Genomic DNA, 22,389 nt, shown 5'->3' on the forward strand with positions numbered 1-22,389 from the left:
ATATATTAGTATGACACACTACTGGAACAAACACATATAGAACCTTTTCTTAACCCTTGCAAACAATCTGTTGAGATACTGTTTATTCCAGGAGTCTGATTTAATAGCAGGAAAAGCTATTGAGAAGCAAAACAGAATAAAAAAGCTGGCTGCATTCCTGCCAGGCACTTTCACAGTTCATAAACCCCCAAAACACAAATGAAATACATTAACATCAAGCAATTCTTAGATTTCAACAAAAATCTTTAACTTCACAGCTGAAAAATATAGCATAATCTCATTTTTCCTGAAACTGACTCACACTCTATTGAAAGTCTCTCTGCAAAACAATCAGTATGCTGAGAGATTCAACAACAACAACAACAAAAAAGTAAGTACAGGACTAATTTGCTTCTTCCAGGAAATCACAGGAAAATATTAAAGACTGCAGCTTAATCCACAGCTACTGTATTTTCTCTGCTTTGAAGGCAGGCCATGTAAAGGAATGATTACATTTTTATATGAGACAGAATGAGAAAGTATAGACAATGACAGCATGCATAGAATGCTATGGAAAGTTAATATTTCAACACTGATACAAAGCACTTGTATTATTTCCCTTTCTAAATTTAAAAGAAAACTCACCACATATTGGCAAAGCTGCACTGTAACTGTACCAATGGTATACTAAGTAGTCTACACACTGAGGACTCATTTTAATGTTGGCACAAATCATAAGCAGAACACTTTCAAAGACAGCCATGGAAACTGAAAAATGCATTTTGCTAAAGCAAATAAAACCTAAAATTTTTATATGGCCTAGAAAAAAATGCTTGGAATAGGTGTTGTCTTCATGCTTAATTCACTTTTGAGTCTAGGAATTTTCTCTCAAGTCAGGGTCTTGCAAAGTTTTACTTGTGTAATTAACTTGCATTCTGAAGACCACACAAAGGTGTCCATACCATTTAATAAACAAGTTGTGGCCATTGCTCAGTTCTCAGCCATAATCACCCCTACTTTCCTGAGAATGTTGTAGAATATCATCTACAATATCCTCTAGCCTGTATCAGCTGGAAAGAGCCACAACTCGCAAAGAAGAAAATAATATTTAAATTGTAGTTTGTCTAAAGTGAGCACTTAGTTGTCTCCATGCAACCTCCTAGTGTGGATACAGCCATCCAATCTAGCAGGTTGAATACTTTGTGTACCAACATGAATCCTCTATTATAAAAGCAATATTCACAAACAGATGACTGAGATGTTCAGCAGTTATCACATAGCTGTCAAAACCCAGAATTAGACTGCCCAGTTTACAACCTCAAATTCATAGAAAAGGGAACATGTTAAATTTGAACAGCAGCTCTACTCTGAATGTTGATACTCTTTATTGCAATAATTAGCCTCATTGAGGTTCTATTCCTAAAAAAATTAAAAGCAAAGAGCTTAATAGAAATCTTTTTAAAATCAATCAGAAGACTTTATCTGGTTATTGAGGCTCATGAATCATGCCAAAAGCATGAAATAAATGCAGTCTGAGAAAGTGAAAGTTTTAAGTAGAAGAGCATAATTGTTTTAAATCTATCCTCTGTAAAAACACTTGAATGATTTCCTATGAAGAACTCAGACTAGAAGTAATTGTCAGAAATAAAAATCAATAATACAAGAATCAAGATATACATTACATTAAAAATGTGTAACAACCTCCTCAGACAAAATTTGAAAATAGAGTTATGTGACACTTTTCATGCAAAACACAAAGAAATACCAGAGAGATCGCTTTCAAATAAGTGTTTTCCCTTTTGAATTCATTGTTTGGCTCCAGGTAGGCCACAGCACAACTCAGCTTGGAATTCATGATTCATATCGTTCTCAGTCAAATATTTCCCAGACAGCCATTTTTGCCTACCAGCATGAAGAAGAAGAAATCAGCATAGTAGAATGAATTTTTAAATTATTTTTTATCAGTGAAGCTAATGTCAGGACCTTTAAACCATCTGCTATGTTTAAGGAAAAAGTATGGACAACTGGCAATTTTGCTACTGAAAAAATTTAGAGGAGAAACATATGTTCCAATGGCAATTTTCCCCCTGAGCGCAGAAGGAAAGAGGCAAACAACATGTAAGCTCCACAGTTACTGTTCCAGAGTCTTGCATATTCTGAATTGCATTCCAAGACATTCAGGGTTTTTTTCCTACATCTGCTGGTGCTCAAGGGAGCACAGGGGACAGAGTAAGCAACCAAATTGTCTTATGATGTACACACAGTTCAAAGTGAACACACAAGGATTCATATGCTAATGACTGAAGCAGCTATCTGATCACTCAGATAAACATCTGGAAACTAACTGGATAAACATTCTGGATAAACATCCTGGAAACTAACCTGGCAAAAAAAAAAAGTCTGGTTTCTTGTAGATACAAATTAGAAACTTCCGTCTCTGTTACTTGTACTATTTCCTGGTTCATCCACACTTTAGGAATATCCACTTAGAAGGATTGTATAAGGCCCAAGGCATTAGAAGTGGGCACAGGGTGTTTTTCAAGGCTGACAGAATTTTTTTCTTGCCCCATTTGGAACTGACCCATTCTGAAGCACACAGTATCATATAGGCAACTGTGATAGCTTGCCTTGCCAGCATCTCAGCTGCAATTATTTCCCTTCCTCCCCTATGTTACTGTGATAAAAAGACAGACCACTTCACCTGAGCTTGTGCTGAAGCCTGTCTTTTCACGGGGCACATGAAAAAGCAAACAGAGAATGAAGCTCCCAACTGATTAAAAAATTATCTGAGAGATATGTCTATGGCCTTGGCAATGCTTATTAGCTGAAGAAAAAGAACCAAACCTTTCTGTGAGCTTCAAGCAATTTTTTGCTTATTGCTTCAAGCAATCTCTGACTCTAAGGTATAGCAATTCTTTCATAGAAGTTTTTAACCTCTGTGTCCAAAACTGTACGCTCCCTGGCAGGACTTGTAAGGATGAATCTGCCTGCACCCACCCTGTACCAGGGTTCCTGGCAGCAGCTAGGACCCCAAAAACCTGCACAAAACAGCATGAGGAAGCTGTGCCAGCCCATCAGAAATGTGGGGTTTATGCATTAAAAAGCAAATACATGGGGCAACTTTTCTGGATGTGGCATGTGACTATGTGGTGGTGCCTGGTGGTGTAAAGCCTGCCTGAGTTACTGCTGAAGGCCTGCAGAGACCCAAGGAGCTCAATGTAGCTGAATCACAGAACTACCTAAACAAAGCTCTCTGTAGAGTGAAGCAATCTTGAATGATGAATTGGAGAAAGATTGGGTTTTACGTACGCAAAATACATTCATGAAAATAGCATTTAGACATACATTTGCTGTGTTTTTCAGTCCTCACAGAAAGCATTGACTATAAACCAGGGCAATGCAGTACACAAGTCATTTAGAGGCCATCCATGTGAAAGGAAGACATCATGAAAAGCTTGTGTAGAGAACACAGCTGCTGCTTCTTATTTAGCAAAACTGACCTGAGATGACTGCACACCCTGTTAGGGTTTATGTGGGACATCAGAATTCCCTTACAGTGTCTTGTACTCAGCAGGCATCATATGCAGTGCCTAAGGAAAAACATTCTTTATAAAGGATTTTTGAAGGAAAATGTAATCAGAATTCTTGTTGCAAAAATTCTTGTGAAAACTGCTAAGGAATATGGTACTTTCAAAATTAAATCTCTCAGTACAATGAAAATTAATTGGGGCTGTATACTCTTGCCTGAAATACAAAGCTAGAGACATATTTGTAGAAGTGACGGGTGGGAGGTTCTAATAGGCAACATGCCCAAATCAAAAAGGAGAGACAGAAATGTCTTCTAAGAATTTTAATACAACTATTGTGAGGGCAGGCAGAGTACAACAGAAATAGAGCACAGATTATTACCAGGATCACATTCTCCCTAAACAGTATCTCCTACTGCTACTGTAAGAGCAAGAGTACTGAACTCAATGGACCACTAACCTAAATGGAAAGGACTTTCTGGTGCTCTTAATCATTTGACACTGAAGGAATAGCCATTTGGGAGGAGTCAACATAACAGAATACCCTTTGTGTAAAATAACTAGTATTAATTTGTGGTAAAGGAAAAAAAGAATAAAAAACTTTAGACAGTAGATGAACTGCTCTGATCTACACTAGAATGTTTATGATGCTATATTTTAATATATTTTTGTATTTTGCATTTGTCAGTAAATATAGCCTGTTTCTGACTAACATCACATTTTTTAGCCTGGGGATACAAAGAGTCTTACTGTACTGTGTTCTCCCAAATTCATGCAGCATCTGATGACATAGATTTCATTGAGTATAAGCACGTTAGTAAGCTTCAGACATATGAATTATAAGCTCATGGGGACACAAATACAAGGCAAATATTTGCACAGAAGTGGCTCAGTAGGAACATTTGTATTTGAAATAGCTTTTGAGCATTTGGACTAAGAACCAAAGCTGAGTGGGAGGGATGAAAAGAAATGATACCAGACACAGATGTCTTTCAGTAATATGCCTTGAGATGCATAACCACAAAATTTATGAATTTACACTGCAGACTTTACCTAGTGAGAAAACTGAAAGAAAAGACCAGGTCCTGGGAATTACTTCAATTGAATATTTCACAATTGTCTTCATATTAATTTGTGCTTCAGCTTTTAAACTGAAGTTTTAAAAAAAACAATAAATCTTATTGTGCAACAGTCACAAGTGCATTAATTAGGAGAAATGTTTTCAAGAAAATATTATTCATTTATCTCTTTAGACACCTACATTACACAAAAAGTCTGAATTAAATACTATAAGAAACTGGATATGGGTTAAGTTGCTTACAATTTTTAAACCGAGTTAGATCCACTGGTGTTATTCTAACAAATTTCTGTTTAGTCATACTAAAAAAAAAGTAATATTTTATTTTCCACATGCAAGTCATTACTTACATAATGCAAAATGAAGGAAAAAATAATTTCTGCATTCCCCTGAATTGGGAGGTTCATGACAGAACATGCACTCCTTTCTGCAAACTTCTGGATTATTCAGCTATTTGACTGCATGACCAAACATGCTACAGATGATTCAGAAGTATATATCCTAAGATTTATTATTTCTAAGTATAATGCAGTGCTTCCACCAGACTAAAATCTAGCAAAATTGGTCAAAATATTAAAATCCTGATTTTTGGCATTCTCTGTTTTGCTGTTGGTCGTTATCTCGACATACATACGTTAAATACAGTGACCAACAAAAAAAACCCCATTTGGGTATAAAACCTTTGCAGCCATATATCAACTGTGGCAATATATGTAAGGCATAACCAAAAATTCTTTATAGGATAAGCTCTGATACTGGTTGTCATATTAAAAATGCAGACAGAACATGCTGCTAGCATTCAGGCTGAAGGTTTGGTTTAAGCTCAAGTCAATCTTCCAAACAGGTCCACTCCTGGGTGGTGGTGGTTCCTGACATGCAAGAAAGGAAATACAGTTATGCTTTTGTTAAAATATGTCTGGCATTTTATAGATGAAAATACTTTAACTAATAAATATCTTGTCAGTGACATGAGAGTGGTAGTTGTCGGAGTAGAAATATGACTGATGGAAAGAGAGAAAAAGAGAAAGTGAAAGAAAGAAGGAAAGAAGGAATGAAGGAAAGAAAGAGAAAAAAGAAAGAAAAGAAAGGAGAAAGAGAGTAAAAAGCCCCACCTGCCTTTTCCCAAAACAACATGAATGTTAATCCAGATTTCACAACCAAACTTCCATTGCTTTTAATGACATAATGGGGTCCTCAGTCATAGAAAGACAGCTACATTTCTGTGTAGCACCAAGAACCCATTTACACTGAGGAAAGAAATGGCCACCTAAAACTAAAAGTTTTTGTGCGTAATAGCTTTTTATGAAAAAGACATATGACCCAATTTCATTTTGACAGAAACCATGCAGTGAAATGGCCATCTGAGGTAAAATGCTCCCATTAAAATTCATTTGTGCTGGGAGCTTTAATTCTTAATAGAACTTGGGCCATACAGAATTTAGGTACAAATGCAGTTATTAAATCATGCAGAACTTAGCACAAAAGTTCTACTTACACTTTGAGTCCTTCACTTGAAGGAAGAATTTGCCTACCATGACATTTGCTGTAGTTACAACATGACTGAAAGGCAAAACCCTTCCAGGCAGAAAAGGGAACAAGTCCAGAAGAAAACAGTAAGTCAGTAGTGTTTTTCAAAGGTTTTGATTTTAAGCAGGCTGACTACATGCCCTAAGATAGCAAAACACCTTTCTACATGCTTAGCTTCTTGAATATTTCCATCAAAGTCAATGAGATAATTCAACTACTTGCAGGATGAAACAAGCATTTGAGCCATTTATATCACTGAAAAATCAGCTTGAGCAAAGAACAGCCTAAACATTATGCACCTTATTCTCGGTAACTGCAAATTTCTATTATCCCCTGAGTTTGTTTTAATCCCATAGACTTACAGCCATTGGTGATGTAAGGGCATATAAATTGTTTAAATGCAACTTCTTGGGAGAGGTGCAACCATTTAATCATTATTTTATCTCTAACAAAGTGGAAAGATCATTTAGAAAGTTATAAATAAGGCCTTGTTTACACAGTTATTTGTAATAATATTCCATTCATTTATAACATTTAAGGTAAATAATCTATTAAAAGTGAGCTAATAGATTCTGTAAATTCTATAATATAGTAAGATCAAGAAAAACAGTTAACCTAATCACAAATAGTCATTTTACAATTTTTCTCAAAGATCCAAAAACATTAAAGATATTAAAGATGCTAAAATACAAAAATCAAATAAAAGGGATTTAAAATTACATTATTTAAGCATTGAAATAAATTATGTGCAAAACCACCCTGGAGAATACAATCTATACTGAATTTATTTCTTTCTTATTTTGTGCTTAAATATATGACCTGGCCTCTTCTGACATTTTTAAATGCTACTTTTAGAGTCATGTCATGCTTTAAATAATTCCAGTTTGAAATAATTGATTCATGAGCAGTTTATCTGATTTACTTCCCTACCAGATGGCACAAAAATGTTCTGTGTCATGAGCTGTGCTACTGGATCTGGCTAAAAGACTGGATTATTTTATGCATTGCACCTGTAGTGCCTTTTAGTAATGAGAGCCCTGTAAATTAGCTCAATAAATGAATTTGACATTTATCTTTCAACAATCACTGATTTTTAGACTACAGGAAAAGAAAAATGGTTCTGGATTTGTGTTAGCAGCTATGGTATAAGAGGTTCCCTCCTAGGTATCATGAACATATACCTTAAACAGTCTCATTTAGTGTGATCAAATACAGAAATGCAAGCAAAACCCTCATAATAGTTCCCCCTATGGGATATGTAAACCCTGAAAAGTGAAAAAGATTATGATATAATTTTTAAAAAATAAAAATAAAGGATCTGTCTCAAATTCTGTATTTCAGTATTCAAATTGAAAGGAAAATTATTCTGGCATCAGTTTTTGGACCCTCACAAAGTGCCATATAAAACTTTCTCTATCAAAACCTACTTCCATTTTATACAGTAATCCTTTAAAACAATAACTACACCCAGAACTGTGAACATTTACGCTTCATATGTTTAAGCATTGAGTTAAATTCTTTCTCTTTCATTGCCTAATGCTACATAACAATTTATGAGATGAATATAGGAAACACAGAATCAGGAATTTAGAGAAAACACACCACTTTATTCATTCAAATCATTAAAGAATCACACATGAATGAGTATTTTGCTGGCATCAAGGTAAACACACAAGAATTATGTCACCCAAGCAGGAAAAGGATGCTGCAGCCACAGAAGGGCCTTCCTGGAAAGTTGAAGAACAAACTTGTTTGCAAAGTTGATTTATTAAAAACCCCTGTTGGCATCTGCCAAAAGAGAATGGCAGCAGCTTTTAAATCCAAACTGTCTCACACAGATAGTGAAAGAAAAAAAGCTGACAAAGTGTTTATGCCCAGAGCTGCCACTACAGTGAGGAGAGTATTCTGTCCTTTAGAAATATAACACTATGTAAAGGGGTAAATGAGCTGATAGAAGGTATGCAAAAAAAAATTTCATATGAAAATTGAGTTCCATAATCATGACAAATATTATCTAAGTCAGGTGTGGTTTGCATTTTGAGCTAACTGCTATGGGCTTGGGTTTGTGGGTTTGGGCTTTTTTGAATTTTAAATCTGAAAAAAAAGCAGCAACTGCAAAGAAAAGCATTTTTTGTTGGCTTCTCACCTACAATTTGAGAGCAGTGGGTAAGTAAAAAGCTGAGACCAGGAATGAACATAAAAGATGCTAATATGGCAACCCATCACCTGATGCTTCCCAAAAAGGGAACCAAGCAACAAACAGAAGCTGGAGGTGAAGAAATCAACAGATGGAATTTATTCAGAGAGGAATTACCTTGTGAAAACCGTATCAGGCATGAAGAATTGATACTTCACCTTTGAGGTTTGGAAATATCAGTCACTCCACCTCAAATCCAGCAGGGGAATTCCCACTGAGGGAATTTACCCAGTGGTGGAGCAGGTAGAGGGCAATGTAGCGAATGGAGAGACACAGACACACCATCTTGTAATACTGGTGACCAGACAATGAGGAAGTGACACATGGGAAGTGGGGCCTGAGCCACCTTGTCAGGTTCCCTGCTTGGCCATTTGCTGAGGAGGAGGCCTGGCTGGCTCCAGGGACCAATGGTGGTACCATTCTTGACAGATTGCTGAGGAGCTTCTCAGGGGGATGGAGGAAAGCTGAAGGACTGTCACTCATCCCTTCACTACTGATGGAAAGCACACACTTCTGACATCAAAGAACAGAGAAGTAAAACTCAGGGAAATGGAAGTGTTAAGCGTTGAAGAATGCTCTGAGGCATGTCCTCCTCTTGGAGCAACAAGAATGAGCAGTGACAGAAAGCACTGACAAAGTTATGATTGCTGAACGACAGCTGCTCAAGAAGGCATTCCAACTAGGTGTGTCAGATGCTTCTTTATATGCAAAGAGGGTAGGCTTTCTCCATGTCATGTATGTGTTTGTCTTTAAGACATGGCTTGATTTTCTCTCTCAGCAGTTGAACATTGTAGATCTTTATTTTCTAATCACTTAGAGAATTTTGACCTATACTTCATCAGATAAGCAAGCTGAAGGGAACAAAACTGTTTTATTTATGTTATCTTATCTCCTCAACACAGTCTGCAGACTTTTAGGGTATATTAAGACTGTAATGTGGGAACACTTCTGATTTCCTGGACTCAAGCATTAACACAAGCCATACTGCCTCTCTATCCTTGGGGATGAAAAGGGATGATACGTGATGTTGACATCATGCTACAGATGAAGGAAAATCTTTTTACAGCATATAAACACAGTCATTGCCTTAATTTTATTCCGCTTTTAGACACAGGATCCTGAATCAATGCAGTGATGCTGCTGCTATTTGTGCACAATAATACACTCAGACTTGGTTTCAGTGGAGCACACCTGTGCTTACAGCCTTCCACATGCCATTGAACATGTATTTAACAACATACATACTTCCTCCAGATATCCTGTTTCAAACTGCATATATAGTAAATTTCAGCAGAGAATAGTTTCCATATTTCATTGGCAGATTCCAAATTTAATCTTCCTGATATGCGGATTTAGTTTAGGAATCTGCCAAGCAACCATATATCAGGATTTTATTTCCATATATTAAATCTTATTTTAAGCCTCAAATAATCCCTATGATTAAAAAACTGAACTTCTGACAATATGTCTCTGATTCTACTTGTTCCTTGGAGTTCTTCAATGCTGTGAAATATGGGTCAATAGAGAGGTTCATATTATCATGTTGATCACCATTTAAAAGATCACTAACTCTAATTCCTAAGAAATCTAAAATGATCCATTATCCAGTTGCATAACTTTTCCCGTATCAAACAAAGTAGCTTTTTCTTTCTAAATTATTATTATTTTACTACCAGTACCTTCAAAGACATGGAGGAGCAGATCTGGTCTGTTAATTCACTTTAACTATAAAACTGTCTTGTGCAACAGATAGCACTCCTGTGAATTTTAATTCATTTAGTCTGGTGTACTACCAGAAGAGTAATACCATTATACAGATACTTTGAGCAATCAATCAGCAGTGCTCCAAGGGAGCAGAAGTTGAGCTTTGGAACCTTTCACCAGCAGGAACACAGCTTCTGAGCTTCTGAATGAAAAAAGGTTTCTTGCTGCTTCCCTCGAACAAAACTAAAAAATAAAAATAAAATATAGAATAAAAATTTAAATCAAACTCTATTCCAACTGGAGGAAGGGGAAGAGAAAAAGCCAGCAGATTATTCAGTGAGGTTCTCTCACCTATTTTTTGCTCTGAACAATGTAATCAATCTCTGCATTACCATATTCACTTTTCATTTTCCCATTTGACTGATTTTCAGATGGAATCACTGTCACATAAGAGCACTAGACAGAATTACTGTGTCTTTTCTGCCAGCTACTGCATTACATTTGTAGTTCAATATCAGGTGTTCATTTTCTTTTTCCTTTTCACGTCCTTATTTTACCTTGTCTCTGACCAGTGTCATCCCTATCCCTAATTACAATCAAGACTTTTCACATACTTGAGGATGGATTTTCATTATTTATCAGTAGTTTATCTCCTAAGTGCTCATAATGTACAGGGCAGCCTCACAGTACACTGTATATGGGAATATGCATGTAGGAGTAATAACACTCTTTGAAGTGTTTCCTTCATGCTGTGTTCCAAATCTAACTCCCTATGACATGTTTGCTGCATTAATCTGTATTCAGGACATGAGATAGATAGGGCTATTATTATCACAGTTTTTGAGAAATTCCTCTTTTTTCAAGAATAAAAGTTGAAACATTTGGGCTCAGAATGGCATTTATAAAGTAACCAGCAGTTTTTACAATCATTTGACTTATTCTGCTTTGTTAGCAAAACTGAAAATGCAAGGATTAAATATCAGCATGTCAAAAATTTCAGATGCCAAACCATGAAGCAATCAGAAAAGCTATAAAAACAAGGCTTGCTAGATTAAATAATTCTAATGCATGTTTCCAAGTTTTTCTGTAAATTATGAGCCTACAGTAAACACTACAGTCCTCCCATACAACAATGCTGCTCACAGCTCATGGTACCAGGAAATTCAGAGCATATGGGTCCCAGAGCAGTTCCTTTTCCCACACATAAGGAAACCAGAGCCTTCATGCCCTGCATTCTGTAACTGCACTATGACCCTAAACAAGCCTCCATTTTACAGTGCCCAAATAGGAGTTTAACGCCATGTCACCACCTTCTCCTACCACTCCTTCAAACTGATACCCTATCCATCCATTTAACTTCCTGCCACATCCTTGTTACTGATAGCTGTAATCATGTCTGGGAATGTATGTAATCCCACAGCCAGAAGTCAGCACCTCCAGACAGTCAGTTATTACTCTGAGGTTGCTGAGTGTCAGAGATTTAGGTTTAAGAACTCCACAGAGGCAATGGCTAATCACTGATATCTCTATTATCTAAGGGATATAGCCTGCAACTAAGGTGAGCTTCTCCACACAGGCAGTGGAATCATATGGATCTGTGTCCCATAAGAACATTTCAAGGTTTATGTGCACTAGGAAGTCTGTAGGGGGGCCAAAGCATTAGCTTTTATAAAAGATTTATAGATCAGCGGTGCCATATGTTTTTGTCATTTCCTAGAATTTCGTAATCTAATCAGGATACCTTTCCTGAGAATCAGGACCTGTCCAATCCAGAGTACTGAATACAGTAGTTTGCAAGTGTTTTTTCAGGGAACTGCATTTGCAAGTATCAATTCTTTCCCCAAGGACTGGAGCACTTGAATTTTTTTGTCCTGGAAGACAAAAAAACTGAGATTGTGTTGTTTCATTGCCTGCTAGAAAACTCCTAAAATTTTTTCAAAGAATTATTGAATTCCAGAAAAATTTCTTAGAGGGACTGACATCTACCATTTCTATGTATATCTTTGGGAATCAATAACTAACAGACATTTCAAAAAAGAAGGGAAAGCTTAGTTGTATTTGATTAACTACTCAGCTGTGGAATCAGTAACCTAACATCACAGATGTGAGGGGAAGTGCAAGTGTCCAGAGATCAGGTGTGCACTATACACTAGTAACATGCCTGTGATGGTAGTGACTATATTATTCGTTATAATTTCATCTGGACCAAATAAATAATCAGAATCTCTAGCCAATCTAATGAGCTAGTGTAGTTTATTCCTTCCATACCTCTAATTTTGAATTTGGAATTACAAATGTTTAGTTCCATTGTTTGCTTTAATTTTGCCATTAAATTTAGTGTTTCGTAACTGTGAATTATCTAGAAATGGTGAAGTGAAAGCAAGACTGTTATTTGAGAATGGGCAGACAAATCCAGATGGATTATAAGGTTTTCGCAAAGAATTTTGTTATTCAAAAAACTGCTGGAATCTAGCAGGAAGAGAAAAAAACTTATGTTGAGAAGCCACAATTCAAGTAATATGTTTTTATTTTTTAAAATTAGTAATACAGGTTGGTACTGAAATACAAATGAATGAAATACAAAACCACTCCAACTAAAAAGTTAAAGAGCTTTACTAGGCATTGATGCCACCTACTGGAAACCAACAAAGGCAGAAATTCCAGGTCTGAGCAGTGCTCAAACGCCCAAAGGAAAATCAGTGAATTGCTGTCATATATAATCACTAAACACATAAGCCTGGTGTCAAACATGGACAAGCTCACTGAAAAAATCAAAATCATGGTACTGTGTACCTACACAGTAACAAAAGAGAGTGCTTGCAATTGTGTGTACCAAAACAAAATCTGTCCATTGTGAACATTAAACTCTAAGCAAAAACCTAGAAGTTCTTAAAGAATTCTGAAGTTTTAAGAGGGTTTTTTGTACAAGGGACAGTCATACAAAATATGTGACAGTATGAGATATTTCCCTATAGCTTTAAGGTAAAGACAATTTCTTTGTTGAGAGTTGAAATAGACCTTCCAATTACATTCGAATGCATAACCATATCTTTCTGTTATAACTTGAAAAATCATGCATCTGCCAACTGTAAAATGAAGTCATCATATTATATCACAACCAGAATAAGGAGGGTCTCTAGCCTATCCCTAAGCAGAAATTAGATCAAAAATATAAATTACCCTGAATATTATTTATTGATTTGAAAGGGAGCTAGTATAGCCACCTAATAATAAATGTTCTAAAGCAAAAAGTTTAACATTTCCACTCAGGCAATTAAAACCTTCTGTTCTTTTTTCCTCTGACAGACACAGAGCATTCTAGGCATATTTATTTTGTGTCAGTTCAAAGTTTCTGACACGCCGAGACATTCCAGGCATCCTCACACTATATATTACATTATGACCCTAATATTATAGCCCAGTAATCAGTGCCATTCACAACCCACCTACAAGTATGAGAACAATTTTTAATAACAAAGAAAAGTATAAAAGTACAAATTATAATGGGAAAAAAAAGGATCACAGAGTCAAGGAATCTTAGAATATGCTGATTTGGAAGGGATCCATCAGGATCATCAAGGCCAATTCTGGCCCTCCACAGGACACTCTGAGTCACACCATGTGCCTGAGAGCATTGTCCAAACATTCTTGAGCTCTGTCAGGCTGGTGCTGAGACCACTTTCCTGGGGAGCCTGTTCCAGGGCCCTACCACCCTCTGGGGGAAGAATCATTTCCTGATATCCAATCTAAACCTCCCCTGACTCAGATTGATGCTATTTCCCTGAATCCTTTCACTGGTCACACGAGTGAAGAAGTTGGTACCTGTCCCTCCTCTTCCCTCACGAGGAAGTTGGGAGACTGCAGTGAGGTGTCCCTTCACTCTCCTTCAGGCTGAACAGACCAAGTGACCTCAGTCATTCATCCTAAGGCTTCCCCTCAGTGCCTTCACCATCCTCGTGGCCCTCCTTTGGACACTCTTAATGCCATTTTTATACTGTAGCACCCAAAACTGCCCCCAGCACTTGAGGTGAGACCACCCCCCAATGCAGAGCAGAGCAGGACAATCCCCTCCCTTGCCCAGCTGGTGATGCTGTCCCTGATGCCCCTCAGGACAGGTTTGTCCCTCCTGGCTGCCAGGGCACTGCTGACTCATATTTGTCTGGCCACCAACCAGGACCCCCTGGTCCCTTTCCACAGTGCTGCTCCCCAGCCTCTGGTTCCCTGGTCTATGCACACAACCTGGGTTGCCCCAGCCCAGGTGCAGAACCCAGCACTTGCCTTTGTTAAACTTCATGTGATTGGTGATTGCTCAGTTCTCTGACTTGTTGAGGTCTCTCGAGGCAGTCAACGGTTCCTCCTAGTTTAGTGTTACTGGCAGACTTACCTAGAACCTCTTCAAGTCCCACATGGAAGTCATTTATGAAGACATTGAAGAGAACTGGGCTGAGGATGGAGCCCTGTGGAACCTCACCAGTGACCAGATGCCAGCCTGATGTTACTCCATTCCCTAGAGCACTTTGTGCCCAACCTGTGAGCCAGTTGCTCACCCATTATCTGAGCAACTTATTCAACTGAGTGCTAGATATTTTGTCCATAAGGATTCCGGGAGAGACACTATCAAAAGCTTTGATGAAGTCCAAAATTATTCAATCTACTGGATTTCCTAAATCAAGTTACCTTGATGTATGAGGAAATTATATGTTAGACAAACATGACTCTCCCCATGTGAAGCCATGTGCATCTTGGATATTCTCAAAAGAAATAAATTTGAAGTCATCGCTGTTTCTAAAATAATGCTTTCTGCTTTTGTGTATTGCACTCTTTTCAACAAAAATAAAACTTAAAAGGTCACGTTGGTCCTTAGTGTCTCAACTGCTCTAACCTACAGATATACAAATGCAATTCTCTAGACAGGAATAGAAATGGCAGAAACAAGAAAGGGCTTAGACAGCGTAAACTTGCTGCTCCCCAGCCTCTCATATTAACTCAACAGAAATATAAAATTATAAAGACAAAAAGTAGTAAAACATGACAAGAAATCCTGCATCAGATACTAAGTCAATTAAGAGTTAAAATTGTTTTAATATTGCTCTAGAACTCAAAATTAAATAGAAGAGTACATTCACTCTATGCCAATTCCTTTACAATGTACATTCAACCTCATACAGAGAATTCTTGTCACACAAGACTTTGTTAATTTGATGCATTATATATTTCAAGAAATAAAAACTTATCCCAAAGAGAACTCTTGTTCCCTTAGTCTCATAAAATTTCAGCATTTTTGCAGTGCCATTGGCAAAGGTAGCAGTAAAATGCAGGGAAAGATTTTAAAATTGATAGTATCCTGCTAAGCTATAAGCACATTTAGTGGTTATGGCACAGGAAAAAAGCCTTATGAAAGGCTGCACAAGACAGATATATGCTGAACCAAAGTGTAAAAACGAGTAAATCTGGTCCTAAAACTATGCAGGATATACTTTACAATTACTAACTGATCTCATATATGCAGTGACTGCATTCTTTTCAGCATAAGAGATCCTGTATCCAATTTCCATAATCTCAGCATAGTTATGGCAACTTTGAAAGAGCTTTAAAGCAAGTGCAGAGCTAAAGTCCTTTTCTCTCCAATGCTGCTTATTCCACATCAATTCTCACTGATCTCAGAAAGAATTTTAGAAATGAGTACAGCGAAGCCTAGCCCCATGTCTCCTGATATTTTTTCAAGTAGTACAGATGAGTAGAATAGGTTTGACAAAGTACAGGTGTAACTGAACGTAGAGAACTTTGAGGCAGTAAGACCCCTGCAGCTGGGAAATCCAAGCAGACAAATAGATCTGCAAAAGGAAAAGGGACGGGAAAATCTAAACAAATAAAAATATGCAACTTTTGTCACGGAAGAAAAGTTGACCATTCCTTGCCTTCAAGGTGCAGCTACTATGCTTAAACTTAGAGCTCCTCTCCACAAGTGCTTTCATATCCTTGAATTTTATAAACCATATGTAAGACTTAATGCCAAAATCATAAAAAATCATACTACTGGGACAAAATCACTACTAAAATAATTAAAAAATTAAATCATTCAGATTTCACTGTGGAAATTCAAAATTAAACCCTGTGATAGTTAATGAGCTGGCAATTACAGTGTTTAGGTAGAACATGGACCAAGGTTTCAGACTTCTCTGACATGAGCAGGGAATAAACAGGAAGGTGAACAGGAGAATCCCATTAAAGGATTTGTTTTTATTGCAGTACAAAATGAGAAATATTGATGTTACAAATTAACCTTAGTTATTTTTCACTGAAATGTAGATTACACTGATAACAACGTTCACTTTCATCTTGGACATTTTATTATTAAATATTTTAGCCCCAGTAGGTCTATATTTGCCATAGAACCAGAGTATTTTGATTTTTCTTTTTCAGTCCCCGACAACATCCACAGAGGCTTCTGTCACACAACCCTGCTTTGGTGTTACTTGTATATTGTTTTCATTGAGCTATGCTGTTCTGACAGCATGCAATTCTTAAGTCTAGCCTGTTGTCACTCTTTAATTCTTCTCCTCTGAAGAACTAGGCATATGTTCAGTTATGTTTAGAGCATAATTCAACTAAATATATAACTGCATGTTTAAATCTATTGCTATGAGTTATGTACTTAGATAACTTAAAAGATATGGCGTTTAAAGTGTTTCTCAGGTGTTATACAGACAGTATTCTTCACCTTGTATATGAAATTCTTTTTCTTTTAAATATGTATTTATCAGATCTTGTCCTTTCAGTTAGCACTGTTGAAAAGAAAGTGTGAAGAGGCAATGCTAGCTGACACACTGTTAAATCACAGCCAAAACCTGGATTTTTTTAATCTCTAAGAAGCTAACAAACAAACATTGAATCATGATTAGCCATAAAAAGATAGGAATTAATTAGGTCTTGATAACTATTAATTGTATTTTACTCACATCTATAGGCACCATGATTCATCCTTCATTTTGATAGATCTAACAAGGAAGGAAAGAAGTTGTGTCTGGTTAATCTTAACAGTTTAAACAGGTTCCTATAAAAATAATTGGAAGCATTTGTGATTTTATAGAAAACAAAATTCTTCTCAGTGGGTTCATCGGATTTTAATAGGAATGGATCTCTGGAAAAGACATACAGAGCCAAATTCAGCAAAGCTCTCTATGCCTCCAGCAGAATCAATGCCAGCTTGGGTAACAGGGCTGTCTACACTGCTCACAGTAATAAGAGGTGTCTTTGATCCTAAACATGGAGATATCCATTGGCAAAAGGTGCAGCTTATAGAGAAAATGTGCAGAGAAAAATAGGAGAGTGAAATACCATTTTTTCCAGAGTTTAAGGATTCCATCACCAGGAATCAGAGCCATTCTTTTGCTTAAGAAACCAAAGAACCCACCCACACTTGGGCTGTGACTGATACCATTTCCTATGTGTATGGTGCTCCCCAGTCTCCTGTTGGAACTGCTTTTACTGCTCAGCAAAAAATTTAATGAACAAGGTGAGCAAAAGGAGTAAAAGGCCAGATGAAAAGGCCACTTTGGTAGCCTAGTAATTATGGCTGAGAAGATACTTGGCATGTGCTCTTGCTCTGTGTACCTGCTACAAAGGCTGTGTTTGTATGCAGAGGTGCTTAAAATGAGGTTTAGTAATTCCTGAAATCAAATGCCAAGTTGAGTTTATGTTATGGTCCTAATGAAATGCCCATGTGTTAGATTTGACACCTACAATTACAGCCCAATTCATGAATGTAGAAGAGAAGTTCACCTTTTTTTTTTGTTTACTGCTTACTAATATTGGTCTAGTGGGAGATGCCCCTGCCCATGGCAGTGAGGTTGAACTAAATAATCTTTAATGTCCCTCCCATCCCACGTCACTCTATGATTCCATGATATCACCACTGCTGTTATTATAACTATCTTATGAATTAAATATTACTGAATTGTCCCACTAATCATAAAGCGATACTGAAACCTGGTTTGTCACATACATATGTCCACCTTCCCAAATGTTTCCTCTGCCTATTTTCAATGAAATGAAACATGATCTCCCCCTCCATCCTATCCTTAAAACAACTCTGCAGCAATTCTTCGGTTCTCCCCCAGCAGTTCCCAATTCAACAGTAATGACAGATTCTCCTGACATCCCTATCGCCTGCTTGCCATAATTTAGCAGACTTTCATCACAAAATCCTTCCTAAAACCCCCTCAGTTTCCCCTAGCAGCACATTCCTTCAGTAGTACTAGCTCCCTTTCTCCATTTTTGGTACATGGATAAATTAAGTCAATATCACTGTAATGTCTTGCTGCTGAGTGACATCTATTCCTTCATTAAATGTGGATGAAGAAGGGTAAAGGCACAGAAGTTTTCAGGAGCAATGGTAAACACACCACCACTGCACAGGTTTTAGCTTCTTAGGAGGCTGAAAAGATGTTCACATCTAATTAACAAATCCATCTTACTGGAGGTAACATTTGGATAGTCATATTTCTCTAGGCAAAACCTGTTTTGTGTTGCAAAGGTAACTGGAATCATGGTACAAATTGATTTATTTAAAATATTTTGCTGCAGTGCTGCTGGGAAAGTGTTTATCATGTTATATTAAATTAGGTCAATGATGGGCAAGTATCTGTACAGTAGTAAGAAATATCTTCTTTTTCTTAATTCTAGCAACAATCTGTTGTATGGAACAATATTTATGCATCTTACATACATGAATGCATGTTGGTAATGCATACTCAGTTTCCACAGTGTATGGGATGCACACTACAGGCAATTCAGTTTTAAAAGCAAAAAAAAAAAAAAAAATTAACAGATTGGCTCCCTCTTGAATCCAAAGTGGTACTCAGACATGTTAGTCAAGTAAGTAACGATGCCTGCTGTTCAAGTTCATCTTGCAATGTGGTTTTGTGGAATTTTAAACCACATCTTTCTCTCATTTGAATAGCCAATTTCTTTATCTGGAAATAAATTACTTTTGGAGGTATTTTAGGAGAGAAAAAAGTTTCCAAGCATTTCTCATACATAAAATATATCAAGTCCATGTGAAATGCCTCAAACAGAACACTCAGCTTGTAGCAGAGGCTTTCAATTTTACCTTTTATTCTCTGTAATAGTTACAAGCCGTTTCCCCCTTCTTTTCAGTGTTTGAATGGCATATTTCATTCACACGTCCATTACTTTCTGCCCAGCATGGTAATTCAGCTAAAGGAAAAAGCTTAGTATTTGAAAATGTCAGCTGCCCAAAAGATATTTAGAAGTCTGTGAATGTTAACCTTTCTAACATTTGCTTTAGGCCATCTGAAATTAATTTTCCTCTCTGCCTTCCCATATCTGAATAAGGAAAAAGAACTACTCTAAGATGCCTATTTAAGCAGAAACTGATACAAGGTGTATGATCTCTGGGGAAAACAGGTCTCCTAATATATGTAAATAACTCCCATTCACATTACCATAACTGCAGAGGAACAGATTTTTTCCCAAGATTTTTATTCAGTAAATTAAATTCATGTTCACCTCTCTCAGTTCCTTTTACTTATTCTCATAAAAATTTCTTTTTCTGATGATCTGTGCACACCTTTCTCATCAGTTCACTGTACATAAAATTAAATGAATAGAGATTTACAAGTAGCTTTAAATAATTTTAGTACCCAGGATATTTGTTTTTAACCATTGATTATCAATTCATCAAGTCAAGATTACTGGCAAATACATAAATCCTGAAGAAAGCTTTGAAAATATTATCAATTCAAATAAGACTTCACTGTGTAACCACAAAACACAGCAGACTACAGAGTAAAATGCCTCAATTTGCTGGATCATCATTAATGTGAATGTGACACTGTTTGATTGCATCCTCTCAACACAAAGTAAAATGAAACTGCAGATCTGATTAAAAATAACACACCATGTAATCATTTCAAAGCAACAGAGCTTACAATGGAGCTAAAATTGTTTGTAAAGGAAAAAAATGATCTTAAAATGATTTATGCTTGAAGCAAATAACTTTTGGCTATTGATACAGTTTGTTCTCTATATCACAACAAGGTTTTTAAAAGTATATTCCCAAAAATAAATAGTATATACTTGACATTAATAGGTCCCATTTGGATAAAACAATATGAGTTTACAGAGGCAAATCTGAATTTTTCACTTTTTTTTTCTTCCCTCTGTGTTCTCAAGAAAAGGAAAAGTTACACTCTTTCCTGCTGATGTGTAATCAGAGCCTCCTGCAGAAAAACTACTCTGGGCCACATAAATGGAAAGTGACCATGGCAACCAGAACAAATATTAGACAACGTGAGGCCACAACCAAGACTTATATAAAGCCCTACTTTTTACTTTTGAAACACTTAGCTTTTCCTTTTTCTTTTAAAATCACATCTGAGCTCCATCTAGAGTCCACATTGTTCATTATTCATACACAGTGTTATCTTCCCTAAAGATGCTAGAGCTTGATGTCCAGCATCTCACATCCAGTGTCCTACCACACATCCATCTCCTTAACCCATGACAGGTATATCCCAAGCCTACCCCAGGGACAGAGAGCTTCTCCTTTGCACAGCAGAGCACTGCCCTCCCTGTCAGGAATTCCCTCTGCCCTTGACAGGAGATTTGGCACAAGAGACATCTGTACCTACACGTAGGATCTTATCCTGTGCCACTGTGCTGAGAAGAACATCAGTTTCAAGGCTTAAAATTAGGAATAGCAGCATTCTAGGTCCTTCCCTAGGAGTCAATACATATTCTTCAGCATTCCAAGAACACCTGATGAGCATGAAAATGCTCCCCACCGTTGCAAAATGTCACATGTAAGTTCCTAATTTAATATGAACCTGGTGATAATCAAAGTCTAAAAAAATTGTTCTTCATTACTCCAGACTTCTGTGGTTTGCATCAACCACTTCCACAGCATCAGACAGCTTTGTCCAAGCTGAACTCCTCAACTCTCATTAGGGTACTTATGCACACAATCTACAGCCAGATTCAAGATATCTGGTTTCCTTAGCATTTAGGTCTTCCAAAAGAGATTTGTCTGCTTCCATCTGCCTCAAAAACATCAATCTCTATGTTACTAGACTGCCAGTGTGCACTGTGAATGTTACCCTCCTGCTATTTTGAGCCATATATCCTTGTCTGGATTCTTGCAATTTTCAGCCACTACTGAACCCTGTGAGGCTAAAGATGGATACATACCTTCAGGCAAATGACTCAATGCTGAAGGACTTCTAGGGACAGTTTAGAAACCTGCATCCCTGAAACCATGAGGGTTATCATGGTTCATTGCACCTCGCTTTATTTCTGAGAGAAATCTGGAGAACCACACCACGTACACAAGTTCAAAATGCCTCATTCAACTTAATAAAGACTGGGGCAACTGCTGCCATCTCCCTAGTACTCAGGAAGGGGAACAAATTAATGTCCTATGAAATACATGAATGTTGAGCCCTAAGGGCTCACACCTTCCCAGAAGACTGCCTATCCATGCAGAGAAGTGCAACTGTAGGGAGAGAAAGAGATGAGCCACACCATTTTCCAGAGAAGAAAAGACAGCACAGCACACAGTATCCAAATGCAAACTGATTTGCAATAAACCATTCTAAAAGGATATTGTATCTTAAAGTGAAGGCACGAATTAATCTGTGGTTGACTTGCAGGATCAGCCAGTCTGACTGGGAGGAAGGGAAGAGAGAGGAATGGAGGGGAAGGGAAGGGAAGGGAAGGGAAGGGAAGGGAAGGGAAGGGAAGGGAAGGGAAGGGAAGGGAAGGGAAGGGAAGGGAAGGGAAGGGAAGGGAAGGGAAGGGAAGGGAAGGGAAGGGAAGGGAAGGGAAGGGCCAGTCTGCCTACCTGCTGCAGATATGATATATCAGCATGACTACCAAAATGAGGTTATAGTATCTACCTGTCTGTCTTACCTGTGGATGTCCTGTGAAACTTAGTTTATATCCAGTTGTTTACAGGCTTTGGTAGGGCTTTGCAATGATTTTACAGTCAAAGGCCTGACAAAATTTGATATAGCATATCTACTTAGATATAGCAGATAGCAATTTTCAGAGGGTTGTTTTCCTACACCCCTAAATTTCTATAGATTTTAATTGGAATACCTTGTCCCTTGGACAGTGGCCACCAAGGCTGAGCTTTCCAGATGCTAGGACATAGTCAAGAAGCCTGGGAAAGCATTAGAAAATGTAGAAACCCTGTAGAAACCAGTGCCTTGGTCCTTCCTGGATCTCAGTACTTGCTCCCTGCAAGGCACTCTTGAGTAAAATTCTCCCCTGTGCCCACAATGTAGAAATTAAAGAAATAGTCCAGACTGAAGCAAGCGAAGAAAAATAAATTAATTTTAGGGTGAATGACTTGA

At 37.4% G+C, this 22,389-nt stretch overlaps 1 protein-coding gene across 11 annotated transcripts in view; it reads right to left on the reverse strand.

The window, feature by feature from the left end:
* Positions 1-22,389, reverse strand: part of GPC5 (glypican 5) — a 602,268-nt gene that overhangs the window by 303,462 nt on the left and 276,417 nt on the right. Inside the window, exon 7 of one of the 11 annotated variants that reach the window (XM_071430993.1) lies at positions 7,476-10,255. The exons of the other annotated variants lie outside the window; for them this stretch is intronic. Within the exon in view, the coding sequence (XP_071287094.1) occupies positions 10,139-10,255 (117 nt within the window). The 3' untranslated portion in view covers positions 7,476-10,138. Of the gene's footprint in view, positions 1-7,475; positions 10,256-22,389 lie in introns of those variants that run through there. 11 annotated transcript variants of the gene reach the window in all.

Source organism: Agelaius tricolor, unplaced genomic scaffold, assembly GCF_023055355.1.
Source record: "Agelaius tricolor isolate 1412-34295 unplaced genomic scaffold, bAgeTri1.0.p SCAF_7, whole genome shotgun sequence".
NCBI classification, from domain to species: domain Eukaryota; kingdom Metazoa; phylum Chordata; class Aves; order Passeriformes; family Icteridae; genus Agelaius; species Agelaius tricolor.